The following is a 13172-nucleotide window of genomic DNA, read 5'->3' as shown; positions in this document are numbered from 1 at the left end:
CATGTTAACTCATATGTCTTACTTTCCTCCATGGAACACAAAATGATATGGTAAGAAGAATGTTAGCCTCAGTAACCACTGACATTCATTGCATCTTTTTACCACAAAATGAAAGTTAATGGTGACTGAGACAAACATTCTACCTAAAATGTCCTTTGTGTTCCATAAAAGAAAGAAAGGAATACATGTTTGGGACAACATAAGGGTGAGCAAATGATGACAGAATTTTCATTTTTGAGTTAACTATTCTCTTAAGGCTATTATCCATTGCTGCACTCGTATTGTCAAAGCAGCAAACAGCAAGGTGTAAGAAAATGAACATAGTTAGGGACCGTCTGGAACATCGGCCCCAATGAACAGATTGGCATGCCTTTTTTAGCACACTATAAAGCTATGAAGGGCATGGCATGGCTCCTTAACACAAGAATTGTGGCATGCAACAGCATAGCTACAGTATGTATGGACGCAATGTCTCAATGGCCACAATAAATGTGTGAATTTTCTCAACCCATTTTTCGCTGCACGATGCGGATGTGTAGGAAGACTGATTGATTTCTAATTTTGGACTGCCGAAGGATACAGTGTGCTGTACATATGTCCTGCAGGGTGACATACTGTTTTGTGTAGTCAGCAGACCCGATCCAGCCTGGTGTCACTTTTAATCTGTCCTATGTCGGGTTGTTCATGCTCCACAGGGCATGTAGGTTGCTGTAGCATATTTTTATATTGTGAATGTGTAAAAGCATCTGTGTGTGCTTATTTAAGCATCTTTGAAATATACTTATCCACACAAAGCGCCTCCTCTGTCTTTATTCTTTCATGTTTATCTCTAGGGAGTTCTCAGTTATGATTACTATGCGAAAAACAATCAGCATACACTCTTCTTGACTGACCTTTCAAAGTATTTATTGCTATTGGTGCTTCCTAACCTGCACTAGACTATCAATCTTACACAAGTAGTCATAAATCATAATCTTCTGCCCTCTCTTTCCATATTTATCCCACTCACTCTAGTCTTTGTTTTTATCAACAGAAAATCCCAGAGAGTCATGCTTCGAGCCAGGTCTGGTGCGCAATGGAACTCGTGTTGGCACTGAGCTAAAGCTGGGGGCAACAGTCACCTATTACTGTGACAATGGCTATACACTGGAGGGAGATGCCACTCTCACCTGCATCATGGGGGCAGACAGCAAGCCCGGATGGAACAAACCAAAGCCTGTTTGCATAGGTAAAACTGCTAATTTCACCTTCTTAATTAATTAATTTATTATGTCTTGTAAATTATGTCTTGATTTTACTTGTTTTACTCTCCATATTATATTTTTATTTATTATGTTTTGTTTTGTTTTGCTGGAATAACATACTGGGATAATATCATCAGGATTTGCACAAACCTTTGGAGTCCATGCCAGCTCAAGTGCTGCTGATATTGAAACAAAATAGTGTTTTGTTTTGTTTTTTATTTCTTTTGTTCTGTTTTGTATGAAAAAAGGAAGATTTGACTCATCTAAAATCCAAAACACTACACATGGTGGTGACCAACAATGCTGGTCTATTCTATTTCCACGTGTGTTCTGTTTGAAAGACCTGATGTTTGCCACATATGTTGCTGTTCCCTTTGAGAATAAGCAGAGGCTCATCTTTGCAGTGTAACCTTGAGGAATACTTTGAACACACTGCAATTTCACTTTGGCAAACACTGGGGACATCAAGCAGGGCAGTGCAGGAATCAGACAAGAAAAGTAATTTAAGGTCAGCAGAATGAGGGAACAGAAGAGGAGATGGGGAGAACAGAAAATTAGTCTCTAATGCCTTATTTCTCTGGCTGTCTGTCTCATTCAGCTCCATGTGGTGGTCAGTATTCTGGGTTGGAGGGGGTAGTGCTCTCCCCTAGTTACCCTGGAAACTACAGTAGTGGGAGGACCTGCCTCTACTCTGTCATTGTGCCAAAGGACTATGGTAAGCAGCACATTCATCGACACATGTATTACTAAAACCATTACACATACTCAGAATCCCAGATTTTAAATGTGGTCTCAGACACTTGGCCCTCACTGTATGTTCACATCTTAAAAGCCATAAAACCTGTATTATCCCTCTTTCTTGGCTAGAGAAGTTCTAGCAGCTGGAGGACCTTTTAATATCCCCATACCTCATATCACCCCAGTAGCCTCTACTTGACCACACAACCTTGTTGTTTAATTCATTAAACATGGAGGTCATTTAGCCACTTTGCGGTTCATACCGAGTCTGAAATAGCAGATGCAAACACGGTAGTATTTCTCTGGGTCAAGCCAAAAGTTGTGAAAGCAGAGATAATTAAAGCACAAATTTTTGTAGGCACGGCATAATGGCTTTGAACAGCTGGAGGATAGAGAATGGCGCGACACAGGGTTTTTAATTTTATGGCTCTTATCTGGAAATTTACTCAACAAAGCACTACGGTGTATATATGGATGAAACAGATGTGATTAGGTTCTATCATTTACCATTGAATTAGCATTTACATATTCGTGGACTCGGTTTCATATTTCATAGTTTTTCAGTAATTATTTCTCTCCCCTTAAAGTGAAATCCTAAAAAAATGAAAAGTCTGCCATCATTTACTCGACTTCATCTTGTTACAAACCTGTATGACTTTTCTTTCTTCAGTGAAACACAAAAGATGTTATACATAACGTTATCCTCAGTCACCATCCACATTCATTGTATGGAATAAAAGTGCAATAAAAATGAATTGTGACTGAGAGTAACATTCTGCTTAACATCTCTTTTTGTGTTCCACCAGTCATACTGGACTAAAATTTCGGGAGAGCTATGCCTTTAACTCTCTCTCTCTCTCTCTCTCTCTCTCTCTCTCTCTCTCTCTCTCTCTCTCTCTCCGCAGTGGTGTTCAGCCAGTTTGCGTTCTTCCATACTGCACTAAATGATGTTGTGGAGGTGTACGATGGCCCTTCTCAGCATGCCCGTGTCCTAAGCTCTCTCTCTGGAGCACACACAGGTCAGCAATTCCTGTTTTATATGTCAGCAAACCTTCTCAAGCAGTACTAGCCTGACAAGTTCAGTCTATTTCGGACTTAGGAGATGAATGCTAAAGAGAATGCATTCAGACATAAAGGTAAATAAAAAAAAGGTCAATTAAGCAGCTCAATTGACAAGATGAGTAACACCAAAAAGTAAAAGAGACACAAGCTTGTCTGCAGTTCAGCTCATTATGATACCAGATCTTTTTACATTTTAACCGTCGAATAAAAAATAAATAAAAAAGAAAACATTCAAATAAATTGAATATACTGTTTCACTCAAAAATATGTCACATTTTCTTTACACTGAAGTAAAATGGGGTATAAATGCCATTTCACATTGCACGTGTACTTCTGAATCTCTTCAGCTCCTTTGGTTTATGCAAGGACTCTGAGGTGTAATTATCAAAGCACACAATGACATAATCAAGAGAGATGTACTCAAGAAAATAAAACATGGTTTTTGTCTATAAAATAACACATTTGATGACTCATCGAGCCTAATTAACAGAACTCAATAGAGTGGGATCCAATAAATAGGGATCTCTTATTTAAAAAAAGAAAAGAAAACAGAATAAAAAAAATTAAATAAAAAAAATACAGACTAGCTAAACAGAAATTTCCAGTGAGACACTGAGGCTGAAAGCTTTTATTCAGCCTTATTGAAGTTCATTTTAATGTGGTCAGTTGAGGAGATTTCAAATTGGATCAGATTAACAGGGTTATCTTGCGCTCTCTCTCTCTTTCTGACATTCCCATGACAACGGCAATGAGTTGTGTTCATTTCTATTTTTTCTTCACTCGTCACACCAGTCAAACACCTGCGATTAGCATACGGTGTGAAACCCTTTGCGCTCAAGGAAGGTGAGCTGCTCGGAGCGCATATACAGTACTATCTCAGATGCGCTTTTTAGCATCAGATGCCAGTGTGAAATCAGTGAAGTATGCTGGGTGTTGCATGAAATAATTCACATTTTGGAGCATGCATAGTGAGAAGGCAAAGTAAAACATATTCTCTCTTATCTTTCCATGCTATGGAGAAAAGGCAAACAAGATGTGATGGATGTCACTACTGGTATAAGCACAGTTGTCAGATTTGATAGATATTTCTTAACATTCTAAGTGCCCTTACTAAAATCGAGAGTTCATGGCAAATTTGCTGCAAACTTTCCGCAAATTCGCCACTGATAATTTTCACATGCAAATGAGCTTTGCTGCAACTTGTGAAAGGTTTGCCGAAGGTTCACCACCATCACCGAAGTGCTGCAAACTTCTGGGAAACATTTGTGGTGAATTAAAAGCTCATTTGCATGTGAATTTGTGGCTAGTTTAGATTTTTTGTAAGGGTAGAAAATCGTGCACAGGGAAGGAAAGAAATATGTTTAAAGTGAAGTTATCCTCTGTGAATTAAGTGTTATAAACCTATATTAAAGGGATAGTTCACCTAAAAATGACAATTGTTTCATTGATTACTCACCTTCATTTTGTTCCAAACACGTATACACATATTTTTTTGTAATACAACAACAGTTCATAGTGAATGTCAATCAAGTTACATTACAGTATATGAAAAGCGCAACGAGAAGATTCTTAAAAAAATTGCTTTTTGTGTTCCAAAGAAAACAGCATATGGTTTTAGAATGACAAGAGGATAAGTAAATAATGACAGAATTTTCATTTTGGGGTGAACTTTTACTTTAAACAAAAGTAAAGGATTCTTATAGACAGGATAGCAGTTTCCATGCAGTGTTGCACCAGGGTTAGAAATAATATGGTCATCGGAACAAAAAGCAGCAGGTATGGATAAATCAGCGGTCACGGTTTCCCCACACCTCTGCCTCGACCGGATTATTAGCTGTCACTCTGTCGGTCGCCCACAGAGGCCTGTTCAAATAACATCTCAGCATGCCAAAGGCATGAGCAGGAGCGTTGGTCGATCCCAACATGGGCGAGAGTGTTGTGCAGTTTCATATTCTCTGGCCACTGTGGGAATATGTCAACACCGAACCTTCTCTCTGCAAACCACTGTAGAGCTCAGTGGTGCCCTAGGGAGCTGTGGGTAGATTCAAAGCCTCAGCCCCCACACCGTGCCACAGAAAGCACATACACTTAGTAATGAGCGATACAGAGGACAAGCCAGGTGAGGGTGTTTTGAGATTGTGGTGTGGTTATTAAGAGAATTTGTTTGCAACATTTGTTAGGAAAAATATTCATTCTAAACTGATGTCCTGAAATGCAAAATTAAAGGACAGATACAGTACACAGATATAATGTAAGTAAATAATGTACAATTCTGCAATTAAAACATTGTGGAGTGAATTCACTAAACATCTCAGTGCAAAAAAACTATCTAAACCTGTTTAACTAACCACCTGCCATCCAGTTTAACTAGCTGCTATATGCGCCAGTATAGCACTACGCCATGCATATTTATATCAAGTAATTGCCATTCTTTTGAACACATTGAAATCAGGCAGTAAACTGAATTTTGTTTAAAAGAGACATTTATGTACATGATCTAGTAATCATGGCAGCAGTAATTCATTGCATGATGATCAAATGGATAAGAGCATTATAACCTGGCAAATATCCAAATTTACCATGCTGTCAAGCACACTTTCGTCATTTTAACCTCGTGCGACCCCGCGTTCACATGCGTGAACATTGTCTTTTGGCTTCACTATACGCAACGCATAATTTTAATTCATTTAAACCGACTGACCTGAGTTCAGAAGACTCTTGGCTGTCAGTAAAGGGTTAAACTTTCAACGAACCAAGTCATGTGACAAAACAACATGCCACCGATCACAGCTGAGTTTGTCTTTGGGAGAAACACCAACAAAACTACATCTGGTTTATGTAGTTCCATTTATGTTATTCCATAGTTTTTATGACTTTACTATTATTCTAAAATGTGAAGAAAACAAAAATATAATAAAGAATGAGTAAGTGTTTCAAAACTTTTGACCGGTAGTGTATGTTTGTGAATTCCCCCAACATCTTTACCAGTTGTGTTGTGATTTCACCTCCTTAAAACCCATTGTCTGTTTTTCAGGTGAATCATTGCCACTAGCCACCTCCAACCAGATCCTCATACGCTTCTCCTCCAAGGGTCAGTCAAGTTCAAGGGGTTTCCACCTGGTCTACCAAGGTAAACATTCTTTAAAGGTTTCTTTCCATGCTGTTTTCATTTACTATTAACAGGTCAAAAGTTTTGAGGTTTAACTTTTGGTTATGTGATGAAATCAGTTTTGATTGAGAGAGGCTCAGTCCCCTGACAACACACACACACACACACACAATTAACAATACTGTAAATACCTCTTTGGCAGCCATGGGGCTTCCTGTTAAAGTGTGCTTTTACCCCCTGCATTTTTCTCTATAATAGATAACTTGCATTTTAGGAGTTATAGCAGCATTATTGTATTATCTTGCCTCTCCTGTGCTCTGCAGTCATGCATCTGTCAGTTTCCTGCCGTGTCCTTAATGGAAAAGTACAGCATCTTATAAAAGTATTAAAATAGTGGTGTTCTGTGGCATCCCATCCAGCTGTACACTGTAATGTACCTACTGTGGTTCAACCGTAAAGTGCCAGTAACACTAACAGTCTGATGCATGACTGCATGTATAATGCATTATGAAGTATTTCTCACTTGTTAAGTGTTTCTCAAGACAGTCGTTATAGCAACCTGGAGTTTATTTTTTTCTACAAATGTATCTTATAATGGTGGGGGTTTATTTTATGTTGATTTTATTCAGCTGTTCCAAGGACCAGCGCGACCCAGTGCAGCTCAGTCCCTGAGCCCAGGCACGGCAGGCGCACAGGGAACAACTTTGCAGTTGGAGCCATGGTTAGTTTCGAGTGCAATGCAGGATACATCCTGGAGGGACCTAGTGCCATCGAGTGCCTGACTGTACCCAATGCTCTGGCCCAGTGGAATGGAAACATGCCCAGCTGCATTGGTGAGAAATGCATAATACATTGCATTATTATTTTATTTTTAGCCTTTTTTCCACTTTTATGGAGATTACAGGGGAGAAATTATTACGAAATAGAAGCAAGAGAGAGGAAACCACATTATTATTTAATTTTTAGCCTTTTTTCCACTTTTATGGAGATTACAGGGGAGAAATTATTACGAAATAGAAGCAAGAGAGAGAGGAAACCACATCAGGAAATGTTGCAAGCCAGATTCAAAATCGCGACACCCATATCGCATCTCATATGTGTCACATGCTTTGACTGCTAGACCATAGTTCCACCTGAAGCTCAGAGCTTTTTATCCAGATTTCAAACTTCTTTTTCCTTGATGACTGTAATTTCAACGAGAGCCATACTTGTCATTTAATATAAATCTCAGGTATTTTTAGAGCTTGTCCATCAATGATGCTTTACATTCTGTGTAGATCTGCCATCCTGCCATCTAAATGTGCCATCCTTAAAATGTATTATGTAAATTTCTTTGCACTGTAAATAAATGGATAGTTTTACCAGATACATTTAAGGAAATAGTTAAAACGTTTGAGTTACTGGATCTTGGTTCATTATTATATGATGAAAGGTATTTATTTTATTTTTTTCAATGTTAAACTACTTTATCCTATCCTAACTTAATATGCAGAGAAAACTATAAGAAAAAATTAATTCATAGGAGGATTTCCCAGAAAAGTGTAAACACTGTGGCTCATTAGCACAATCAAAACAATACTACGTTTGTTTGAGCACCTCAACCAGCCCCAAACAGCAACATTGGCTCAACCAATGGCATGCGTTTGGGTCAAGACTATCTGTTTGATCTACCAGTAGCATATGGAGGGACTGTTCAGAGAAATTCTGATCTCGATTGATGACATTAGTAGCACAGAAATTGCACATATCACCGTTAAGCATTACATATTTACTTTCCTCCTCAACGTCCTCAAATGCTTTTGCTTGAGTTTGCTTGGATGAATAAGCATTGTGTTAGAGTCACATCACAGCTCTGGTGGCTTTCCTTGAGGTGAAACATAGCAAACAGTCTCGAGCCTACTCCTCCTGAGAGAGAGCTGTCACTAACACGTTCTCTTTCTGGCTAACAAGCGGCAACACACAGCTGTGGGCGAGCAGCCATGGCCTCTGGCACTCACAAATACACTTGTATGGCAGGTGTTGCTGCAGGTACTCCTTGTTTTGGACTGTATAAATATACACACACTGGAACCCTAAATCATATGTGCTGCTTACCTGTGCACTCCGCTGCAAATACCAGATGCTTGAACACAGGGCTGTGGCTCAGGCTTAGCGGTTAGCGGTTCGATTCCTGGCCCACATGCCAAAGTGTCCTTGTGCAAGACACTGAACCCCAAGTTGCTCCCAATGGCAGGCTAGTGCCTTGCTTGGCAGCTCTGCTGTCATTGGTGTCTGAGTGTGTGTGTGAATGGGTGAATGAGACACAGTGTAAAGCACTTTGTAGAACCGTTAAGGTTAAAAAAAAAAAGTGCTATATATGTGCAGACCATTTACCATTTATTGGGGACAGTAGGGGATTTGTGCTCAGCTCTGTATGTAAGGTTTGCTTTCTCTGCCTGTTCTCTCATTCTTTTCTCTTTTTATCTGTGCTACAGTGCCATGTGGAGGGAATCTAACCCAGAAAATAGGCACTATTCTGTCCCCTGGTTACCCTGAGCCGTACCTGAACAGCCTGAGCTGCGTGTGGAAGATCACTGTGCCTGAGGGAATGGGAATCCAGGTATGGCCTTCTAGCAACAATAAAACACCTTCTTACACAGCTCCCTGGAATACTAGATTCTTAAAGCTCAGTTGTGACATCGAGTCATCAAAATTTTATATTTGACCATTGTCCATGGCAACATACTGGTGCCACTTATCACTCTGTGGTGTATCTTTTTTCATAACAACACAAAAATATCTAATTAGCACTGTCTAGCAACTCAAAACAGTTACATTACTATTATATATATATATATATATATATATATATATATATATATATATATATATATAAACACCGATCAGCCACAACGTAAAACCACCTCATTCTGCCAAAACAGCGTCAACCCGCATCTCAGAATAGCATTCTGAGGTACTATTCTTCTCACCACAATGGTAATCTGAGTTACCATAGACTTTGTCAGTTCAAACCAGTCTGGCCATTCTCTGTGTACCTCTCTCATCAACAAGGCATTTCCATCCACAGAACTGCTGCTCACTGGATGTTTTTTTTTTTTTTTGTTTGTTTGTTTTTTTGGCACCATTTGGAGTAAATTCTAGAGAATGTTGTATGTGAAAATCCCAGGAGATCAGCAGTTACAGAAATACTCAAACCAGCCGATGTGGCACCAACAATCATGCCATGGTCCAAATCACTGAGATCACATTTTTTCCCCATTCTGATGGTTGATGTGAACATTAACTGAAGCTCCTGATCCGTATCGGCATGATTTTATGCACTGCACTGCTGCCACACGATTGGTTGATTAGATAATCGCATGGATGATTGTTGGTGCCAGACGGGCTGGTTTGAGTATTTCTGTAACTGCTGATCTCCTGGGATTTTCACACACAACAGTCTCTAGAATTTACTCTGAATGGTGCCAAAAAAAAAAAAAAAAACATCCAGTGAGGGGCAGTTCAGCAGATGAAAATGCCTTGTTGATGAGAGAGGTCAACAGAGAATGGCCAGACTGGTTCGAACTGACAAAGTCTACGGTAACTCTGTATAATTGTGGTGAGAAGAATAGCAGGTGCAGGTTGGCACTGTTTTGGTGGCACGAGGGGGACCTACACAATATTAGGCAGGTGGTTTTAATGTTGTGGCTGATCGGTATATATAGGATAAACATAAATGATGCACTAGAGTCCCTTGTTAAAGCAAGAAAATGAAGCATTGGTCACACGGAAGAGTCTGTCATGGAACATAGTAGCTAAAAATGTTAGCTAACTAGTCCATAAAAGTAACTAGATTGCAGATTAATAATAATATATAAATTAATATAGGTCCGTCTTGTTTCTGTGTTGATTAAGTTCTGATCACCCTGCCAGCCTGACTACATGTTACCCCTTATTCATGCTCTTTTCTAATGCATAATGAATAAAATCACTAAACAAGGGTTTATTTCTGTGTCACTAGATATTCTTTAACACTTGAAAATGTACTCAGGGTGGAGATTTTACCAAGTCTATTTCATGGCTGTTACTTTTTTAACTGTATCAATTTTTCATTTCAGTGCAGACCATAAAAGTTTAGAATCTCACATTCGAGTCAATGCCTTTAATTTTCAGATTTTGAACAGTATTTTTTACAGCCTTGAATCATACTTCATAACTCTATCTATCTCCACAGACTAGTTGTAAAGGGTTTTCTGAGTTTATTTGGCACCTACTGAGGGTGGTCTCCTCAGAGCCTTTGCATGAAACATCTCTAAAGGCTGGGTTCAGTATATAGCATTATTATATCTTTCAATAAGCCTGGGCTAACACAGATACCTCTAGCCTTTGCTTGTGGTTATTACAGGTAAGACTGCAATGCTGTAGTGATTGGAGGCAGAAAAAGAATTAAGAGAATAAAACAGAAGCCCCATATTCCTCAAAGCCATAAATGAGCTAAAACCCACATCCGAATAATGTTAACTGCCTTGAAAACCAAGGTAGATCAGTTGAAGCAACACAACACCCAAACATGCTAACAACTCATCCAAACCAAAAGAGCTGAACAGACTTTCCTTGAAAGGATCCCTTTGTATTATCTTTTTAGCAGGACACAAAACTAATGCTCTGCTATTAACTTCAAATGTACAAAATTAACTTTTCATGTACATACACATATCAGGACATCTCAGTTTAATCCAGGAACTTTGATACAATTGCAAAGCTTACTTTACTGTAATTATATCCTGTACATAATCTGCCAAGTGCCATTCAAGGTTTAACTTGATAATAACCCTGGAAATTGTTATACAATAAAACCAATGAATTAATCATTATGATTTTTAATCAGGTATACTCATGTTTTGTGACTAGCATGTAAATATTCATGAAAGTACATGAATGTATGTCATATTTACTGTCATTGAGTTTCATTTTGCATGTCTCGAATGCTAATGAAGGTTATGTTATTATACACCTTAGCATATGAATGATATTAAAACGTATGATTAAACATTGCCCTATTTCGAGCAAGAGACTGGAAAGACTTGAGAACAATGCTCATAAATCACCTTTGAAGAAGGAGGGAAAATGATGACCATGTGACATGGCAAAATACATTTCTGATTGGCTCAAACCACCTTTGGGGTGCGGCCAAAATCAACTCAAAAATCCCGCCTTGAATAACAGCTGTCCTTCTCCTCTCCGGAAAAGTTCCAGCAAGACAAGTTCTCATGTAACCATCATGCTAGTTTACAAGGGAAACTCTTGAGACCAAGAGGTCCTTCACGGGTGTCCTCGTTTCAAAGTCCACAAAGTCTCTAGAATGTAGAAGTTGCAAACTTCTTCTGCAGCTGAAGTTGATCTTTCCATCATCAGTCCAGCTTGCATAATCTATTTCTGCCGAAATCGACACTCCAGCAACATCGGAACATCAAGACCATCAAACTCAACATAGACCTCCCAGAACCCAAACCAAGGACATCAACACAACGCAATATAATGCAAGAACAATTACCTCCAGACTTTCACTGAAATCTGGTGCTTTGATTTATAATTTGAGGAACCCGATCACAGATCAAGACTTGTTGAATGAAGTATTGCGGTTGTTAAGGGCAAACAGGTCTCTAGACTCAACACACTTTCCTTTTCCTCTTTTACAGTTAAATTCCATTCATTTCTTGAAAAACTCATCATTTAACCTGTGTTCATTTTTCTCTATATGTGTTAGTTTAGTTTATGTTTTGGATTAGTAAATAAAGTTTGTTTGTATTCAAAAAAGAAGTTGACTGGTAAATAAATAAAAATATTTGGTCCCTTAAACTTTATGATCCAAAACCGATGCTCATAAACAATATTTCAACATATTTGTGATGTTATTTTCAATGACCATGAGAGTAATATTACTAATATTTAAGAGTTAACAAATATGTCGCATCAACTCAGTGCTGGCCGCCGGTTGATTAGACGTAGCCATTTATTCTGTCAAGATTCCCCGGAATTAATCGTAATTCTGTCTTGAGCTAAATTCCTTACATTATTACATATAAGAGTGAATAACGCGGACATAAGTCCCAGCATTGCTAAATCCCATTACATATTTTAAATGCAAGACATGTGGGCAAGTCCAGCCTGAGGTCTTACATTTAATGGTGGAGAATATTTGAAATCAGGTTTCTAAACTGATCCTTGTCATAATCGTAAACATATTGTTGGAGAATGCTAGGCAGATTTCCTACATATGATGATGGAGAATGCTAGACGATTTCCTACAGTGCAGACTCTCTGGGGGGAAGAAAGTGAGCTTTAACTTGGTTCAGTAGAGACCTGCCCCCACTGCAATCAGTATGCAGTGGGCCCATGACTGGTCCCTGCGGTACTCTGGAGCAGAGCCAGATATCCTTGCTGCTTACCTTAAATGCATCCCAAAATATTCAATCCTCTCTGTTCTGAAGTACATCAACTTAGAATGTTACATAGTCCTCAGTGAATATTAGCCATGCGGATATTCAGTACAACAGAACTCAAGTAAATATTAAAGTATAAAGTAGTAAGATGAATGAAACAAAATTTGCATACATATATTTACCTTTGTCTTATAAGAAGCATAGATTAGAATGGTTGAAGCAGTTATATGTATAAGGGTCTTATGTGAAAGTAGGCAAGGTGAGCAGTGCCAGTTGGATAAAAGTGACTTCTATCAAGCAGCATCTGCACACGCCTCTCCAGTCTAGCCTCTTGCTGCTGGGTACAAGTGTAATCAAATATAGCTCTAAAACATGGGAGGAGTTCAGGACCACTTACTTAATTGCCTTTAACCCAATTCATAAACTTCTCACTGTAGGAGAATTGGAAACATGCAGAAATGATTACAGCATCACTGAAAGTAAGATAGACTGATATGAAGAGGCAGTGGTACTGTATGAAAGAAAAGAGATGCAGATTAGGAGATTTAAGAGAGATTTCACTACAATTACAGTAATTGTGCATATTTTTTCTCTTAC

General features: G+C 38.7%; 1 protein-coding gene across 1 annotated transcript in view; it reads left to right on the top strand.

The window, feature by feature from the left end:
• LOC127425333 (CUB and sushi domain-containing protein 2-like) overlaps positions 1 to 13172 on the top strand; it is a 463524-nt gene that overhangs the window by 347547 nt on the left and 102805 nt on the right. The window contains exons 30-35 of the mRNA XM_051671189.1: positions 1034 to 1228; positions 1843 to 1959; positions 2888 to 3001; positions 6079 to 6174; positions 6783 to 6986; positions 8628 to 8752. Of these exons, the coding sequence (XP_051527149.1) occupies positions 1034 to 1228; positions 1843 to 1959; positions 2888 to 3001; positions 6079 to 6174; positions 6783 to 6986; positions 8628 to 8752 (851 nt within the window). The remainder of the gene's footprint in view (positions 1 to 1033; positions 1229 to 1842; positions 1960 to 2887; positions 3002 to 6078; positions 6175 to 6782; positions 6987 to 8627; positions 8753 to 13172) is intronic.

This window comes from Myxocyprinus asiaticus, chromosome 34 (genome assembly GCF_019703515.2).
Source record: "Myxocyprinus asiaticus isolate MX2 ecotype Aquarium Trade chromosome 34, UBuf_Myxa_2, whole genome shotgun sequence".
NCBI lineage: Eukaryota > Metazoa > Chordata > Actinopteri > Cypriniformes > Catostomidae > Myxocyprinus > Myxocyprinus asiaticus.
The sequence above is the reverse complement of the archived record's forward strand: the minus strand, read 5'-3'. Positions and strand labels throughout refer to the sequence as shown.